Source organism: Rhinopithecus roxellana, chromosome 21 (genome assembly GCF_007565055.1).
Source record: "Rhinopithecus roxellana isolate Shanxi Qingling chromosome 21, ASM756505v1, whole genome shotgun sequence".
NCBI lineage: Eukaryota > Metazoa > Chordata > Mammalia > Primates > Cercopithecidae > Rhinopithecus > Rhinopithecus roxellana.
In genome coordinates, this window is record NC_044569.1 from 23032965 (window position 1) to 23053350 (window position 20386).

At 42.0% G+C, this 20386-nt stretch overlaps 1 protein-coding gene across 1 annotated transcript; it reads left to right on the plus strand.

Annotated features, from left to right (window-relative positions):
• The first annotated feature begins 5064 nt into the window (after window positions 1–5064).
• On the plus strand, window positions 5065–17778 carry SERPINB12 (serpin family B member 12). Its single transcript, XM_010388799.2, has 7 exons — window positions 5065–5232; window positions 7856–7990; window positions 8974–9114; window positions 10480–10597; window positions 13380–13522; window positions 14829–14996; window positions 16318–17778. Exons 1-7 carry the CDS (start codon window positions 5065–5067, stop codon window positions 16720–16722), a joined length of 1278 nt encoding a protein of 425 aa, XP_010387101.1. The 3' UTR covers window positions 16723–17778.
• Window positions 17779–20386: the final 2608 nt, after the last annotated feature.

Genomic DNA, 20386 nt, shown 5'->3' on the forward strand with positions numbered 1-20386 from the left:
TTACTAGTCTGCTGCTGTCCCTACCTGTGGCTAACCACAGTTCTCCCCACCCATTCCTAAGGGTAGCCACTCTCTTGACCTCTAAAACTGCAGATTAATTTTGCCAGTTTTGGAACTTTATGTAAATGGAATCATACAGTATGAAAGTTTTCATGTATGATTTCTTTTTCTTTTTCTTTTTCTTTCTTTTTTGAGATGTAATTTCGCTCATTGCCCAGGCTGGAGTGCAATGGCATGATTTTGGCTCATTGCAACCTTTGCCTCCCAGGTTCAAGTGATTCTCCTACCTCAGCCTCCCAAGTAGCTGGGATTACAGGTATGCGCCACCATGCCCAGCTAATTTTGTATTTTTAGTAGAAACGGGGTTTCACCATGTTGGCCAGGCTGCATGTATGATTTCTTTTACTCAACATTATGTTACGATGTGATGTGAGATCCATGCTATTTGTTTATTCTGCTGATGATGTACATTTGTGTTGTTCCTGAGTTTTGGCTATTATGAAAGTGTTGCTATGAACATATTTGTACATATTTTAAAAAAAATTCTCAAAGTGATTTTGCTACATACCTTTGAGAAATCTCTCTTACAATTACATTTTAGTATTATAATATTTAGATCTCTGCCTTTTCTATTTCTTGCTAAATTGGTCCTATTTTGAATCCAATTGATTCAGAATTTGTGATTTAGTCATTACTGTTTTCACATTAGTGTCCATGTAAAAGGCACTATTGAAATGCCAGGGGTTTGGTCTATGTCCTATTGCTCACCACACAGAGAGGCAATCACTGAGACAAGTATTGCCAGGAAAGAAGGCCACGTCAGCCAAAGGGATGGGGGATAAATCTCAAATCATTCTCCCTCAACTTACTAAAATGGAAGGTTTATATAGTGGGGAAGAAACGTAGCTACATATGGGCAAATAAGAATTAGGGAGCAAAAAGAAAGCAATCAAGATGAGTGAGGGTTCTGCCATCTCTCTGCATGGCATGATGTAAATTTCAGTTGCTTGATACTCTCTGGGAGGGCTGCGGATGGGTTTCCTGAGGAAGGAATTCAGATAAGACAAATGTGAGTTTCAAGCTTTAAGACCAGGAGGGTCAATTTCTGTGTTTATTCATGAAGACCATAAACTCACTTCCATGGAACAATTAGGCTGATTTCAAAGGGATTTTTGATGAGAACAAAACAACTAACCTTAAATTTCTTTTTCTTTTCTTTTTAATTGCAACAACATAGCAAAACATGACTTTTACTAAGAGTCTAAGCTTATTTTCAATAAATAAAAGCAATGTTAAAAGCTTAAAACTATTTTTAAAGTGTTTTATTTTAAAATTGCCTATTTGAATCTGTGTTATTAGAATAATCAAATCTTAATGAGTGCTTCCTACAAAATACTCGTTTTCCTTTTCCATTTCATTTTATAAATTAATATCTTACTCTTCTATGCTTCTTAAACTCTACTCCTGAACCTGCGAATGCATTATCTGCTCTGTTAGGTCATAGATTTCTTGAAGGCAGAGATTGTGTCTTGTTCAGTTCATCCTTTTACTTAGAGTGACTAACCCAGTGGGAGAACTTCATAATTAGGTTGGTGTCAGATTTAGGCAGTTTCTAATGTAAAAAACTGATTCCTCCCAACCCCCCCGCCTAAAACCAAACAACCCTTCAGAAGGTGGTTAGCAGATGACATTTTAATCAAGTCGTTAAATGTTCATTGTTTGCTATATTTCAGAATTGTATGTAAAGTCAGGAAAGATCTTGCTATTATAAGTGCTTACATACAGTCATTAAACTTTAACAGCAACTGTCCAGCGGGTTTTTGTTGTTGTTGTTGTTGTTGTTTTCTGTTACTATTGTTCTCTCAACTCCCTTGGAAGGTGAGGCAGCATTAAAGCTGCACACAACTGTAATGAAAGCTTAGAACCAGGTAACACTCAGAAAAGGGAATTGTTGCTGGGGTGAGAGCATCACAGTACTCCTGGAAAGTAGTTCACAAAGTTTATAGAAGCTTGATGCAGAAACGGGCAGAGAGCGTTTTGGAGAGTTCTGTAGCCCACAGAGTGAGTCAGTGTAGTGCCAGAATTAGAATGGAATGGAATGTGAAAAACTGTGTAATCTAGGAGGAAGCAGCCTTAGGCATGAGGAGGTCTTAGCCTTGCTTTGCTTCTGGACAGCTGCGTGATTGTTGCAAGTCACTTCACCTCATTTGACCTCAGTTTTTTTTTTATCTTGAGAAGTAGGGAGTTGGCCTCCATGAGTAGTCATGTCCTTTCTAAAGAAGGCAAGACTCTGATCATTCAGTTCTGGGAGTGCTCATGCTAGAAGACAGCAGGAGTGAAGCTAAGTGATTAACTGGAACATTTGAAGAGCCAGGTTGGGATCATTCAGTCTTTCTATCCAATCCCTTCTTTTCCTTCAATATAGTCAGGCTCTAGTCTTCTTTTAATAGCGATGACCAAATGGCCAGAATGCCCTTTACCTTCTCCTCCTTTGATGCTGAAGATTTTGATCAAATATCAACCTAAGTTATACAACAAAGGTTTTAAAAAATATTAGACTACGTTTCACACAACATTTTATCATTAATCAAAAGCCTGTGAAATCCCCCCAACTCAAACCACCTTTAGTTTGTTGGTTTTCTTTTCTTTGTTAGTAGACTTGTTACTATATGGGTAATGTGAGCCATGTGTAGAGAAAATATGTTGGACATCAAGATGTTTACCAACATATGCAAGGATAGCTTTCTGAGACGTGAGGCATTATTGAATTTTCAGACACATCCAGGACATCCATTACTCAAAAAACACCCACCAATTAAGGCATAATGCTCCTGAAAACACTCTGGTAGTCTCTGATTACCCTGAAATTCATTTGAAAATACAAAGTATGTCTCAAACCCAGTTCACAGATGCAAGATGAGAACTGTGAGTCAGGTACAAACTTGGCAGAAATAAAATGTAAGAATAAAATGGACTATAAGCTGAATAACGCGGGAAAGTACCCACATAGCAGGCATGCATTTGATCATCTATCATCAGTTGGGGGCAAGTTAGAAATGGTAGATACAGTAGAAAGAGCACTAGTTAGTTTTGGGCCAAATGTATGTGCTGTTTGAGTCTGCAGTTTTCTTTTCTGAAAAAGAGGGAATGAATGATCACATTTACCTTGCAGATTGTAGGATTAAAGCTAACATATGTCAGATATTTAGCACACATTAGACACATTTTTTTAAAAGTTACATAATGTTATCTTTTTGAATTAGGTTTTATAGGCTAAAAAAGTCTATTTTAACTGTCTGGGAAAGTGTTAAAACAAATTACACCATTCCATTCAATGCAGCAATATTTCTTCATGCTTATGGTGTGCTGTATCTGATGATAAAAGCACGAATAAGAGGATTTGCATTTCTATCTTGGAAGTACACAATATCCATAAGCAAAGAGACAAAAGAAAAGGTATTTCATTTGAGAGGCATAGGTCAGTGGTGAGATCTACATATTCTCTTGATACTCTGGAATAGATTGGGTGGGGAAGGCAAGATACCTGTTCTTAGGAAGTCACTGTCTTACTTTGGTTCTATATTATCTGTGGTTCTACACTGTCAAAGAGGACATTGAACCTGGTGATATGGTTTGGCTGTGTGTCCTGACTCAAATCTCATCTCACATTGTAATCCCCATAATCCCCACGTGTTGAGGGAGGGACCTGGTGGGAGGTGATTGGATCATGGGGGCAGTTTCCCCCATGCTGCTCTCATGATAGTGAGTGAGTTCTCACACGATCTGATGGTTTTATAAGTGTGTGGCAGTTTCTCCTTTTCTCTTTCTCTCTCCTGCCGCCTAATGAAGAAGGCACTTGCTTCTCCTTCTCCTTACGCCATGATTGTAAGTTTCCTGAGGTTTCCCCAGCCATGAGGAACTGTGAGTGAATTAAAACTCTTTCCTTTATAAATGACCCAGTCTCTGATATTTCTTTATAGTAGTGTGAAAACGGACTAGTACACTTGGTGACATCAAAACTCCCAGCATCATTCAAGATTTATTGTTTCTTGAACAATATGAATGATTGATTGAAGTGCCTCAAGTTCTGTAGTTTGCTTGTGGGATGAGTCAAAAGGGCGTGAGAATGTTAACAAGGGACATGACTCATGGGAATTTGCTGGGCATATCCTCAGTCACAGAGCAATGAGGAGAGAGTACAGGCAAAAGGTGTAAGCTGAACCAGCCACAACCTGTGGAGAAGAATGAGATGGGATGATGTTTGCTTGGCTGCTAACTTGATAATAAAGAATGTTAGCCTTTGGGTTCATTTTGCCTGAATAAAGGGAGTTCTACCACAAAGTGGGTAGGATTGTGTCCCCTCAAAATATAGTTTAAGTCCTAATCCCTCTACCTGTGAATATGACCTTGTTTGGAAATAGGGTCTTTGCAGATGTAGTCAAATTAAGATGAGGTTGTACTGGCTTAGGATGGGCCCTAATTCAATGACTGCTCTCTTTAAAAGAAGAGGGAAATTTGGATACATACATGGATGATAAAGAGAAGAATGTGAAGATGGAGGCAGAGATTTGAGTGATTTGTCTACAAGTCAAGGAATGTCAAAGTTTGCTGGCAACCACCAGAAGCTGAGAGAGAGGCGTGAAACAGATTTTCCCCGAGAGTACCGAAATGAACCAAATCTGCCGACATCTTGATTTTGGACGTCTGTCCCCCAGAACCATGGGAGAATAAACTCCTGCTATTTAAACCGCTCAGTCTGTGGTAATTTCTTATGGCAGCCCCAGGAAACAAATTCACACCACTAAATGAAAATAGATCCCTGTCTATCAATATCAATATCAATAAATATCAATATCAACACCAATATTTATATACAGGGAAGATAATGACCTTAGTTTTCCAGTTCTTAATGGCATACTGAATAATTGTGCATGATTGCATTTCAGGTATGTAAAATAATAATTGTTTGTTCACTTATTTTCTTCCAATCACCATTTTCTCCTTCTCCTTTTTTTTTTTTTTTTTTTTTTTTTTTTTTGGTTTTAGATCATTATAGGTTTTACAATGGACTCTCTTGTTGCAGCAAACACCAAATTTTGCTTTGATCTTTTTCAAGAGATAAGCAAAGATGATCATCAAAAAAACGTATTTTTCTCTCCCCTGAGCCTCTCAGCTGCCCTTGGTATGGTCCGCTTGGGGGCTAGAAATGACAGTGCACATCAGATTGATGAGGTATGTGTCCACTAGGGTGCTACACAGGGTCCTAAACTCTGGGTCCACACTCAAAGTCAGATGCTAATCCCACTCAGGCAAGCCAAGGTGCTTATTGCACCGTGGGCTTGGTCAGAACCCATCCCAGTCTCTGAGTCTTTATTTGTATTCCCCCCATCTTACTTCCTCTTCGATCCTACCATCCTTTTTTTTTTTTTTTTTTTTTTTTGAGACGAAGTCTCGCTCTGTCGCCCAGGCTGGAGTGCAGTGGCTGGATCTCAGCTCACTGCAAGCTCCGCCTCCCGGGTTTCCGCCATTCTCCTGCCTCAGCCTCCCGAGTAGCTGGGACTACAGGCACCCGCCACCTCGCCCGGCTAGATTTTTGTATTTTTTAGTAGAGACGGGGTTTCACCGTGTTTGCCAGGATGGTCTTGATCTCCTGACCTCGTGATCCGCCCGTCTCAGCCTCCCAAAGTGCTGGGATTACAGGCTTGAGCCACCGCGCCCGGCGATCCTACCATTCTTAAAATCTCACTTAGACTTCTACCTTCTTTAGGATGCTCCCCAACCTCATGTCTGGCAGCTTTTCTCATTCATCTCTATCTTTATCTCTGTATGCATGTCTGTCACTCTTTTATTCTATAATTACTAATACCAATATTGCCAGCAATTTTCAGTATGTGTATATGTCTTCTCTCTCACTCATTTCATTAAATAAATATTTATTAAGCACCATAAATGGTTTAATTGGCTAGACAGCTTGGTGTCCTCCTGGACTCTTTCTCTCTCACTTTATACCACCTTTGTTAGCAAATTCTGTTGGCTTTTCTTTTGAAATATATCCATAATCCAGGCCCTTCTCCCAGTCTCCTTGAGGTCTGAACCACCATCATCTTTTCTCACCTGGATACTGCAACAACTTCCGGGTGGGCTTTCCTGTTACCACTGGCAATCTATCCTTTGCACAGCAGCCCAAGAGACCCTTTTAAAACTTGAGCCAGATAATATTTCTCATCTGTTCAAAAACCTGGATTTCTCATTTCACTTATGATAGAAGTTCAAGTCCTTACTTGAACTGAACTTAATGGAATAAGAAAGTAGTGCATCAAATCTAAGTAGATGAATAAAGCAGAATGACCCCAGAAACGCATTCTGTCTTAATCCATAAATTCTCCTGCTCCATGTTCAGGGGAAACAGCCTGATTTGTACTCACAAGGATTTGTGCCACAAGGATCTGGAGATCTGAATCCCAGATAAGCCCTGTGACTCCATCTCTCACTTTCATCCCTCCTCACTGTACCTGTCACACTGGCCTCCTGGCTTCCTTGGGTAAGCCATGCCCATCCTATCTTGGGGCCTTTGCTCTGGGTCCCTTTGTCTGATGGCTCTTTCCCCTGGTAACTGACCTCAGCTCACTTTCTTCTTCAAGACTTTGGTCAGAGTTTATCTCCTCTACAAGGCTTACTTCAACCTCCTAATCTAGTGCTGTATCCTGACCTCCAACCCCTAAGGGATACTTTTTTTCATGTGGCATTTTCCACTGTCTAACATACTGCATACAGTAATTAATTACTGTGTGTCTTGATTTTTGTATGTCTCCTCCACTAGAATATAATCTCCTAGAGGGCAGGGATTTTTGTCCTGGAACAGTGCTTGGCTTAGAGTAGGCACCTAATAAACATTTCTAGAATAAATAAATGAAGGTGATAAGAACAAATTCCCAAATAAACTACAAGTTCCCGTGGTTGGCCTTATATTTCCTCGGATGTAACACATAGTGCAGGGGTTATGCACAAATCAGGCTGTTTCCCCTGAACATGGAGCAGTAGAATTTTTGGATTAAGACAGAATGTGTTTCTGGGGTCATTCTGCTTTATGCATCTACTTAGATTTGATGTATTATTTTCTTATTCCATTAGCAAAACTTAGCTTTAGAGTGTAGTTGGCATCTTGCAGGACAGAATTCAGATGTTCTTTCTTAGGCACTTGAGGGCACCTGCTGACCAACTGGGTCTGAGCAGTGCAGGATGTGACACCTATCTCCTACCTTTCTACCAGGCTCTGGATAACTTGTCTTTTGCTGTCCTCACTCCCTTGATTCATGTGAAACTCTAGATCAGCACTGTCCAACACAGACATAATGAGAACCACATAGTAATTTAAAAATTCTTAGTAGCTGCATTACAAAAGTAAAAAGAAACAGGTGGGACTAATTTTAATAATACTTTTTTAACCCAGTATATGCAAAATATCATATCCACATATAATCAATATAACAATTTTAATGAGCTATTTTTTTTTATACTGTATTCAAGATCTGGCGTGTAGTTTGCACTTACAGTCAATTCAGATTGGGTATCTATGAAATGCTCCATAGCTACATTTAACTTGTGGATACCTCTATATTCTTTTAGTTTGGTTTTATTTATTCATAAATGTTCTCCCAGGGTAGCAGTTGGTTCTTCTCCTCCATTCCACCTCCCAGCCCAAGGACAGAAGCACCCACTTTCCTTTAAACCGTTGTTGATTGTTTTGTTTGACTATGTAATCATTGTTATTGTCTCACTATGAAAATGTTTCTGAAGTTTTTCAGTCTTCCCTCTGTTCATACTGTCTGAAAGAGCCCATCCCGTTATCATGCAGGTATTACACTTCAACGAATTTTCCCAGGACGAAAGCAAAGGACCTGACCCCTGTCTGAAAAGCAACAAACAAAAAGTGCTGGCTGACAGCTCTCTGGAGGGGCAGAAGAAAACGACAGAGCCTCTGGATCAGCAGGTGAGCTGCCACCCTAGTAAACTCTTGCCCTTCTTATTTATAAACTGCTCATTCTGACTGTAGGATATTAGGTGATAGTTGCTTATCCCCAAACATTAGACTCTGGATAACATCATCAGCAATGACCTCATGTGATCTGTGATTCCTTTCTGAGTATGGATCTCAGATGTCCTTGGCTATGAGCTAGTTTCCTAAAGAGTAGGATCTGGTATCTTCTGCTTATGATAAGGAAACCTAGATCATCACTGTGTCACTCATCTGCTTCTGCAGGCCACAGGGCCCCAACATAGAGCATGGTCAAAGATAAAGGTGGTAAGGGGTAGGGTTAGCTGTGGAATTCTTACTGTCTCCCTCCACCTCTGCTTGTTCCATTTCATGCTGAAATCTGCACTGACAGACAAAACTTTTATTGGGTGCCTCATGCCAGGAGGAGGAAACATATTCTCCAGGGTATGCATCCCCATACCTTAGAAAGTTTAAAAGGAGGGTAGAGAGATGATTGTTTTTCTTTCTTTCTTTTTTTTTTTTCTGAGATAGAGTCTCGCTCTGTCGCCAGGCTGGAGTGCAGTGGCGCGATCTCGGCTCACTGCAACCTCCGCCTCCTGGGTTCAAATGATTCTCCTGCTTCAGCCTCCAGAGTAGCTGGGATTACAGGCATGAGCCACCATGTCTGGCCTCTTTTAAATATAAGGAAAATCAGGGTGTGTCAGTCTGAAATATAGTGAGCACTGCTGAGTTCCCCAGATGTGTTTTTCCTGGATGATCTTGATATAGATGCGGGAGCCATAATTTTCCACTGGGACTGCTTCTCACCCTCCATTCCTCTGCTCTTCCCAGCTCACTTCCCCTGCATGGTAACAGAGACAACTGACATCTTACTAAGAAGCTCTATCTTGCTTCTGTACAAAACACGCATCCTTTAGTTGTGTTTAGCTCTTCTGATAGACGCAGTGAAGGTCACATTTTGTTTCTGCTTTCCTTAGGCTGAGTCCTTAAACAATGAGAGTGGGCTGGTCAGCTGCTACTTTGGGCAGCTTCTCTCCAAATTAGACAGGATCAAGACTGATTACACACTGAGTGTTGCCAACAGGCTTTATGGAGAGCAGGAATTCCCAATCTGTCAGGTGAGTTGCACACAAATCGTGACTAAAGCTACCATGTAGCATACTATTTAAAAATCAGGGAGTAGCTGGGTTACTCACCTGCCATCTAGAACACAACCTCTTTGACAGGATGATGCGCTGTGGACTGGTGAGGTGTCCAGGACCTCCTTCTTTCAGTCCCACACTTTTGTTCTCTTCCCAGTGTTGAACGTGAGCATTGTGGGTGGAATAGAGTGGGTGAAAAAGGGTTGTGTGAGTAATGGAGACTTAGGAGCACGTGTGGGCTTGGTAATGGTATCCTCTCCTGACTGTCTTCCCCAGTCAAGGTGCCTGGTTGCTGCGTTTTTCTCTCCCTTATCTGTTGGGTGCCCCCAAGATGTTTCTGTGGAATCTCCTTTTGTGCCAGGATCATGCTACCCCTGCAGTGCAATTGTGTTCACTATGCTCTTTCGAGAGTGGGGTAGTAGAGGAGTGGAGGAGACTGCATTTTGGCATTTGGAGCTGAAAGGCACAGAACTTGTCTCTCCTAACCAGCTTTGTACCTAGAGCAAGCTGTGTCTCCATCTGGGCTTCAGTTTCCTCTCGAATTACTAGAAGGAGCCATGTACTAAACAATAAATGTGGGGGATACGACCAATGGTCAAGACATGACATGGCTGGTTAGTGAGGGACTAGCCAGGGGTCGGGTGGCCTTCTTTGGCCAAGATAAGTGTGCTCCCTTGCAATGAAAGTAAGATTTTTCATCCTGGATTTTTAAAAACTAGCTTTTTTTTATGAGCCGTAAATTCACATATTAAACAATTCACCATTAAAAGCATACAAACCAATGGGTTTGGTATATTACATTACTGATTTTTTTAAAAATTATGGTAAAATACATATAAAATTTACCATTTTAACCATGTTTATGTGTACATTTAAGTAGCATTACTTACATTCACAATGTTGTGTAACCATCACCTTATCTGTTTCTAAAACTTTGTTTTTCATCACTCTAAACAGAAACTCTGCAGCCATTAAGTGGGGGTTTAATTCTTATAAACAGAAGCATTTTCCAGCCAAGTCTCTCAAGTTACTTGATATTTACCTTGTGATGGCTCCACAGATGGGTTGTTGAAATAAAAGGATATCCAGTAGGAAAGCCTTATCCTGTTGTAACTATAGACTGTTCATGAATAATGTTCAATATCCTCATTTGCAACTACAAAAACTGAAATGTCTCTGGCTAGTTTAAGACTGGGGATGACTAGAAACTGTCAGGCCTGTCCCTGCAATGTGAAATGACCAGGCTCATCTTTCTTGGGAGACTTCTCAGGAGAGCCTCACTCCTATGAGCATCGCTGCCTGATTTTATTACACTATTTCCCTTTTATTCCAATTGAACAGGAATACTTAGATGGTGTGATTCAGTTTTACCACACGACAATTGAAAGTGTTGATTTCAGAAAAAACACTGAAAAATCCAGACAAGAGATTAACTTCTGGGTTGAATGTCAATCTCAAGGTAAGAAAGCCAAAAGCACGGGAGCTGGTATTGGTTTCCATTTAAAACAAAATTGGTCTGCCTAGCTTTGCAGATTGCTGGTCTACTGGGGGCCAGAGGTTCACATACGTGGACTGTGTTCAAAGCATGGTTTGCAGAATGAGACACCATCTCACACCAGTCAGAATGACTATTATTAAAAACTTAAAAAACAACAGATTCTTTCAAGGCTTCAGATAAAGGGGAACACTTATACACTATTGGTGGGAATGTAAATGAGCCATTGTGGAAAGCGTTTGGAAACTTCTCAAAGAAGTTAAAACAGAGCTATCATCTGACCCAGCAATCCCATTACTGGGTATATATCCAAAGAAATATATATCATTTTACCAAAAAGACATACGCACTCATATGTTCATCACCACAGTATTCACAATAGCAAAGACATGGAATTAACCTAAGTGTCTATTAGTAGTGGGTTGCATAAAGACAGTGTGGTACATATATACACCATGGAATACTGCACAGCCATAAAACAGAATGAAATCATGTCGTTTGCAGTAACGTGGATGGAAATGGAGGCCATAATCCTATGAATTAACACAGGAACAGAAAGGCAAACGTTGTGTGTTCTCACTTATAAGTGGGAGCTAAACATTGAAGACACACAGGCATAAATATGGGAAGGAACAATGGACCCTCCAGATACTAACTGGGGGCAGGGAGGGAGAGAGGAGTGGGTTGAAAAACTACTTATTGGGTACTATGCCTACTGTCTGTGAACAACATGCCCATGTAACAAACCTGCACATGTACTCCCTGTATCTAAAATAAAAGTTGAAATTAAAAAAAACAAAACAAAAAAGCATGGTCTGTACAGCATCAAACAGTTAAACTGCTTGGATATTGCTGTTATTTATTATTGCAGTTTTGGTCTCTGGTCTCGCTGGCTCTGGGTGGGAAAGAAAGGAAGACACCAGCCTCATTAGGGCTGATCTTCTAGGTGAGGTTTACAGAATGCTCTCTTCTGCAGGTGCCTGTGTGAATTTGAAAAACAGAATAAACTCTTCCCTCCAGGCACAAAGTTAGTGACTTGAAGGGTCAGGTCAGGCTGCTGGACACAGATTAGACCCCTTTTTGATCACTGCTGTTGGGCTGGGGAAGATGTTCATGTGCAGTGAAAAGTTTGGAGTGCATGAGAGAGCACAGGTAGTGCATTGCGTCTGCTGCCTTCAGTGAGACCATGACCCCAGGCATTTGCATACATTTTGAGTGGCTGGAGGCTGGGAAATGATAGTTGACTTATTTTAGGCTGTCCTTGGTACCAGAGTGACACTTTCGGTTCCTCCCTTCCATTTGGTGGCTTTCTCTCCCTGTCTCCTCTTTTTCTTACACTGACTTAGGGATGGGATATCCCTGCCTGGCCTTTCCTTGAGAGAAGTCTGTAAATTCCAAAATTATGGCTTCTTCCTTCTTTCATATGCCACAAAAATGACCATTCTTTCAAGGCTCTGCTGAGCTGTCAAAAGGAAGCAATTCATTAACAAAGTTCATATTAAGGCCTGAATATGTACTTTCCCTCTAGTGAGTTAACTCCTCCAGAGTATTTTAAATGTAGATGATGTCAACCTAATCTATTATTATGGGATTTAAGTAGAGCTCTTCTTGAGATGGAAGATCTTTTCTTCTTAAGTCATCTGCAGACATTCAAGTAACTGGTGATTTGGTAGTTTGAGGTAGAAAAGGGTGTGTCACGAAGACGGGCCATTGCCTGCTAGCCTGGGGCTTTTCAAGTTGGGCTTAGGGCTGTATTATTGTGGAAGGAGTCCCAGAGCTGAGCTTAAAGATGGAACGCCTGAGGACCCATTCCCGCCAGTCTTACTGCTTCTTGACTGTGTGACTTCAGCTCTCCCTGGATGCAACTGATTCTTCTATGAAGAAGGGATAACGATACCTCCTTGTAGTGGTATGGATCAATTAATTGATTAATGTGGGATGGCATGAGAAAGAGCATGTAAAAGTATCTATAAAATAGGTTTCATATCATGGCCTAGCACATTTATGTGTATTTGTATGTATATGTAAGCATATATCTTATGCTATGTTGAGTGCTTGAGACAGGAAGTTTATATTGTAGTTCTTTGTTCTCAAGGGAGCTTATCATATTGTCAGATGACTAACTATATAATTTGAAAGATAAACCATAGTATAAGATGTCTACTGACAAGTTCCAAACACAAGCAATATAGGGAATCAAAGGAGATTCCTTCTGTTACAGTGCTGTGATTGGACCCCCTGCAAGGTCGAGTGAGAGGGTTTCTCCCCCGCCCTATCACCGCCTCTCTTACCTCCAGCCAGGACTGTGAATTAATCTTCTTGGGTTAGTTCTTGAATGAGACACTCCCTAGTCTTGGGGGTGATAAGCTGCATTAAAAAAAATTATCAGCCGGGCAGAGTGGCTCACGCCCGTAATCCCAGCACTTTGGGAGGCTGAGACGGGCAGATCATCTGACGTCCAGAGTTCAAGACCAGCCTGGCCAACATGGCGAAACCCCGTCTCTACTAAAAATAAAAAAATTAGCCAGGCATGGTGGCACGTGCCTGTAATCCCGGCTACTCGGGAGGCTGAGGCAGAAGAATCGCTTGAGCTGAGAAGGCAGAGGTTGCAGTGAGCAGGGATCACGCCACTGCACTCCAGCCTGGGAGACAAGAGTGAAACTCTGTCTCAAAAAAACGAAAATTATCTATACAAATACTTTTGATGTAATTCATACTCAGGATATTCTCTGGGATCTTTTCTTAGGTAAAATCAAGGAACTCTTCAGCAAGGACACTATTAATGCTGAGACTGTGCTGGTCCTGGTGAATGCTGTTTACTTCAAGGCCAAATGGGAAAATTATTTTGATCATGAAAACACAGTGGATGCACCTTTCTCTCTAAATGAGGTACTGTATCAGAACTCATGGTTTTCTAGCTATCCAACTCATAATTTGCACTAGGAATGATTTGCAATCTGTATACTCAAAAAGTTACAGCTTACATTTACAATAAGAACATTTTTCATTGATAAGAACCAGTACCTGAATTTCATTGAGTGTTTTTGTGCCAAGTGCTTCCTGCACTGAGTAGTTTTCCATTTGTTATTTCATTTGTTCCCCTAAAGAGCATTATGAGATGGGTGCTATTAGATTTCCACTTAAGATTTGAGACAAAAAATGGAAAGGCTAAGTTAGTTAGCCAGATTCATGCATTAGGATTCGATCTGTGAGCATTTGCCCCAGAAACCTGTGTTCTAAGCTAGTAGATTTAGAAACGAAGCGTTGGGTCCCAGCCACTCACTTGTCGGTTGGCTAGCTTATTACCGGAGATGCATTTTTCTCTCAAGCACCGAATATCCCCATCTGCAGGTTGATGATCCCTCACCCACCACCTTGAGGTTATTGTGAGATTTAAGGTGCCTGGGGTTGCGCCGTCCCTCTGAAGGAGCAGGTGTTGTTATTTAAGATGGAGAGGATTCTCACTTAACGATAGCTGCCCTTGGTGCTGTGGTGGGGTCATCTAGGCCAGCTGGCATGGGGTGGTGTGAGGCCAAGAGGCTGTGCTGGGGCAGGCCCTACAGTGGGACAGCTGGCAGGGCGTGTTTCTGCTGACTTAACAGTGGAGATGCTTTGACAGTAAGTTTACCAATAGTCATCTTGGGAGCTGAAGAACTGATTAAAAAACATGGAAAGGGCCAGGTGAGGTGGTTCACACATGTAATCCCAGCATTTTGGGAGGCTGAGGAGGGAGAATCACTTGAGACTAGAAGTTTGAGCCTAGCCTGGGCAACACAGGGAGACCCTGTCTCTACAAAAAAAAAAAAAAAAAAAAAAAAATAGCCAGGTATGGTGGTCCGTGCCTGTGGCCCCAGCTACTCAGGAAGCTGAGGTGGGAGGATTGTCTGAGCCTGGGAGGGCACCACTGCACTCTAGCCTAGGTGACAGAGCAAGACCCGGTCTCAAAAACAAACAAGCAAACACCCCCCCATCCCCGTCACTCCACAACAAAAAAAGACACTGAAAGATAAAGTGTTGGCAAAGTAAGGGCCACTGATGAGTGGGCAGACTCTTGCAGTCTGGATCCCTGGTGTGGCTCAGGACTTCTGCAGGACCTTCTCATCTTTAGGAACCCCTGTCCTCAGTGAAGCGGGGACCATATGAATTTGGGAGCTTCCCATAGCCATCCTGTGCCTTCCTACCTTGACCACTACAGAATGAAAACAAGAATGTGAAGATGATGACGCAAAAAGGCCTCTACAGAATTGGCTTCATAGAGGAGGTGAAGGCACAGATCCTGGAAATGAGGTACACCAAGGGGAAGCTCAGCATGTTCGTCCTGCTGCCGTCTCACTCTAAAGATAACCTGAAGGCTCTGGAAGAGGTAAATCTTCATTTCTACATCTCTACAAAATATTTAATGATAGATCCTTAGAGAACAACATTGTCTACTATCTACCATCTTGAGGAAATACAGTACCTCAGCTGTCAGACATCAAGGAATGTATAAGAATCTGCATTAGATTAGATATTTATCCTCATTTGTTTAGAATTAAACAACAAAAGCCAGGAATATTGGGACTGGAGTTTCTTCTTTAACCTCGTAGCTCTCTGCCACTGTTTTAGCAAACCGAGGAATCTGGGTTCTGAGTAACTTGAGAAGTTTTTAAGCTTTTCCTTTTCTCCGAATATCCTGACTTCTGGCCTCTTACTCATACCATTTTTCTATAGCTCAGTTAAAGAATTAACTGAATCCTGTTTTGGGGAATATGTACCTTGACAGAAGCGTAGAGAGTGATGCCAGAATGGATTGCTTGCGAGGCAGGAATTAATAAAGGCTGGAGAAGCTCAGCTACAGATATTGTCCAAGGAGGTAAAGAGATAAAGATAGAAACAGAGAGAAAGTGAGAGAAATACCAATATAGCAGGTATAGTAGTTACAACATCAGTAACAACCATTATTCAGAATTTGCTATGCACTATCACTTTGTTAAGTACTTTATACACATGATTTTGTTAATGCTTGCAAGAACTTAATCGTATTATCTCTGTTTTATGGAAGAGGAAATTTAACTTCAGAAAATTAGGGCTTGGCCACAGCACCCAACTACTCGACTGAGCTTTGCTGTGCTTTGAACATTTGTCTGTCAAACACCAAAGCACACTGGAACCTGAGTTGTCCCCTAACGCTTTGCAAAGAGGAAAGATATTTGCTTGAAGTTTTTTTTTTTTTTTTTTTTTTTTTTTTTTTTTTTTTTTTTGAGACGGAGTCTCGCTCTGTCGCCCAGGCTGGAGTGCAGTGGCAGGATCTCAGCTCACTGCAAGCTCCGCCTCCCGGGTTTACGCCATTCTCCTGCCTCAGCCTCCTGAGTACCTGGGATTACAGGCGCCCGCCACCTCGCCTGGCTAGTTTTTTGTATTTTTTAAGTAGAGACGGGGTTTCACCGTGTTCGCGAGGATGGTCTCGATCTCCTGACTTCGTGATCCGCCCGTCTCGGCCTCCCAAAGTGCTGGGATTACAGGCTTGAGCCACCGCGCCCGGCCTTGCTTGAAGTTTTAAATGAAATCAGACTATTCTCTGGCTTAGAGAAAGGCCTTGAAGGTCGTCACCCACCACTGAAATGGACTTAGGCACCTTGAAGTAATTGGGGCATTCTTTGCGGTCCCATAATCTGACGCTAAATATTATTTCCTTCCTCTTGTAGCTTGAAAGTAAAATCACCTATGAAAACATAGTGGCCTGGAGCAGCTCAGAAAACATGTCAGAAGAATCGGTGGTCCTGTCCTTCCCCCAGTTCACCCTGGAAGACAGCTATGATCTCAATTCCATTTTAAAAGACATGGGCATTACGGATATCTTTGATGAAACAAGGGCTGATCTTACTGGAATCTCTCCAAGTCCCAATTTGTACTTGTCAAAAATCATCCACAAAACCTTTGTGGAGGTGGATGAAAACGGCTCCCAGGCAGCTGCAGCCACTGGGGCTGTTGTCTCAGAAAGGTCACTACCATCTTGGGTGGAGTTTAATGCCAACCACCCTTTTCTCTTTTTCATTAGACACAACAAAACCCAAACCATTCTCTTTTATGGCAGGGTCTGCTCTCCTTAAAAGGGAAGCATTGTCTAGTACTTTGGAGCTGGAGGAAAATATCAGTACAATCTTCCCCTGGCATAAGATGGGCATTTGAGTTTTTGGTAATATCTAAACCATCCCCTTCATCCTCCAGCCATCAGCCTGTGCTTATCTTCATCTTTCTGTCACCCTGTAGCTTATTTTCATCTGAGTCTGTTAGTATTGAAGGGCTATTGTTCTCTACCCTAAACTTTCAAGTGTATACATTCACCCTTTGTGACCTGAAGGTCAACACAATTCAGAACAGTACCTACCTCCTTTTGAAGGAATCCTAAAAGTTCAGGTCATTAGACCATTTCTAAGAGACAGCAAACTCAGAAGCCACTTTAACATGGGCAGCAAGAGAATGTGTTTGACTGGAATGTGTTTGGAAACTCAGCTCTCTTTCCGGGGTAGTTATGATTGTGGTCATCACTGGGCAAGATGCCCTGTTTCTTCCTTTGACAGCTACTGCATGGAAGATGTCCTGTGGGGTCTTTTCACCTAGGAGAAGGTAGGGCTTGGGTGTATTTAAGTGATAGATCAAAGACGTATGAATGCCCCAACCAGCACTCATTTTGCACAGAGCAGGGGAATGATATTTGTCTTGTGATTTTGATACTGACCCAGGAAAGTCGCTAGTGGATTTAGAGGAGGCTTATCTCAGTTTTCCTTATTGGGTTCCCCAACATTATCATCAAACACTTCCCTCTGTCTCTCCTCCCCCTAGCTCCAAGAATTCCCACCTGTGGCTAGTTCCTCTTATGCACCCAGCACAGGCAGGTGTGGAGAGGAATGCTGCTGCCATTGTGGATGGCTGGCCTCCTTGTGCTCCTCTCTCTGCCTTCTGGCTGTGTGGACTTCTGTGTCTTCCCAGAGGTCTCATTCCAGGCCACATGGTGAGAACAGGCTTGAGCCCGGGCATGGTGTCCATAGAAATGCTTGTTGGCTGGGCATGGTGGCTCATGCCTGTAATCCCAGCACTTCTTGGGAGGCCAAGTCAGGTGGATCACTTGAGTCCAGGAGTTCAAGACCAGCCTGGGCAACATATTGAGACCCTGACTTTACAAAAAAAAAAAATACAGAAATTAGCCGGGTGTGGTGGCGTGCACCTGTAGTCCCAGCTACTCGGGAGGCTGAGGTGGGAAGATCACTTAAGTCCAGGGGGTGGAGGCTGCAGTAAGCTGAGATGGCGCCACTGCACTCCAGCCTGGGTGACAGAGTGAGACCCTGCCTCAGAACAAACAAACAAACAAAAAAACCCAAAAAGCCAAAACAAAACCTGAAATTCTTGTCAAGAAGGCCATTGGGCTCATCTCAAGCTCTAGTCTACTGAAGGCCTGACCCCTGAGTGTTCGTCCTTGCGGACTCAGGGCCTCTGTTCTCTGGTGTGGTAATGTGAGTTCCTCATTTCTGTCTTAGCTGAATGTTCTGCCGTGACCACTGACATGTCTGACTCACATCTTTTGGAGTCAGTCTCTTTCCTATCGAGGTGGGTTTCAGGTCTTGCTTGTGGCTCAGTTTCCTTGGCCCACCTTGTGGCTGTTCTCCTCCCAGCTGCCACCAAGTTACTCAGTGTGGCCGCAGCAATTTTTTGTGGGAGAAGGCAGGTGAACCACACCTGCTCCCATGCTAGCCTCCTCTCCCTTTTCTCACCTACCCCAGTGATTTCTTTGTGCTCTGATAGACAAGTTCCACATTCTCCATACAACCTTCTCATTGTTGAAGCTCATGACCTAAAACAATTTGTTGTTGGTAATGTGAGGCAGTTTGAGTCAGTGCCTTTTCCAGAATGCGTGTCCCGTGGGTCACATTTATTTCAGATAACCAAAAACTTCATGTCCCCTGTGGTTCCTTTTGGGGTTGACATTTTGGGGTCTGTTTCCATGTCTGACTTGGCATCACTGCCAGACACCGAGCTGGAAACCATGACCTGTATATAAGCCTGCATTGCCCGGCATTTCTTTTGTTCTTATTCTTTGACTTGGTAAACACATTTTTTTTCATTTATATCGGGATTTCTCATATTTTAAAGCATGAGAGGGAGAATGTATCCATTTACAATAATGAGGAAAATTAAGAATCTTAAATTTTTATGTAAATCATAAACATTCTTTACTAACTTGTGATTTATTAAAAAGTTTCTTCTGAATGAATAAAGCACTTTTATTATTAAAATATATACAATGTGTTGCCAACTGATTTTTTCAGGGATATGAATCTAACTTCAAACTATTTCATCCAAAAATATAAAAATACATAATCTATGAAACTAACAATTCATTTCAGTTACACAGGAAAAATACATTTTGCCCCAGTAATAGTTTCTCCCAGCTTTCCATCATAATTACCCTATGAAGGCATATAAAACAGATGAAAACTGACAATGCTAAAACTGGAGTGATAGCCAGCTGATCATCAGAATATAGAAGAAATTTCTGCTGACTACAGGTTTTTCCTTTTTTTTTCTTTGAGATGGAGTCTTGCACTGTTGCCCAGGTTGGAGTGCAATGGTGCAATCTTGGCTCACTGCAATCTCTGCCTCCTGGGTTCAAGTGATTCTGAAGCCACAGCCTCTCGAGTAGCTGGGATTACAGGCACCTGCCACCACGCCCAGCTAATTTTTGTATTTTTATTAGAGACGGGGTTTCATCATGTTGGCCAGGCTGGTCTCGAACTCCTGACCTCAAGTGATCCACCTGCCTTGGCCTCCCAAAGTGCTGGGATTACAGGCTTGAGCCACCACACCCGGTCCCTGCTGACTACAAGTTAACGAGTCTGGGCAGTGAGGCATTGTTGAGGGGTCATCAGCGTCTCATTGCCAGTGAGTGATCTGCCTGTTTCCTCCCATTGCTGCCTTCCTCGGAGTTCAGAAACATAAGCTCTCTCCCAACTTGAATTCTGGACGTCTATCTCTTTACTTTGTACTTGCTGCTGTCCTTCACCCTCTGTCTTTCTTACAAGTTAGTTAGTTTTTTTTTTTTTTTTTTTTTTTCTGCAGCCGTTTGAAGACTGAATGACTTCCCAATTATGATTTGGAAGAAGGTGAGGACAGGCATTTGTTCCTTCCATCCTAGGCAGTTTAGTCATCAGAAATAAAATACTTTTGGTGAAGCCAAGGACAGGAAGAGCCTTGGTGGCAGTGTTCTTGGATAGTTTATCTACGCTGTCTGTTTAAAGTGTCCCAGACCCAGACTATACAAGGAGGAGAAGATTAACCTGAGCCCAGCAGAACTACACTAGATGGAATCCTTTCAGACACTGGAAATTATGCTCCAAACAGGGAGATCTTGACTCTTCATTTTTCTTGCACCAGCAAGATTGACCCAGCAATATGGTGCCCAGGGGTAGAAAGAACATACAAGTTGGTAGGCCGATATAATTGCTGGAAAGCCAACCAGAGAATGATTTTAAATCAACAAAAAAATGAGCTCCCCACTTCCTCAGTTTAAGGTTTCCTCCACATAGCAATGTTGACAGGTAGAACACATGAGGAATATAGATTCAAAAACAATTGTTTCACTTATGTTGACTGTAAATATTCTGGTAAGAGACACATGAACATATAGTACTCCACAGGCTCCCTAATACATCCAGAATCTGTATGTTCAATTGCATTTCAAGTCCTCCTTAGAACTTCATACACTGTCTAGTGCATACT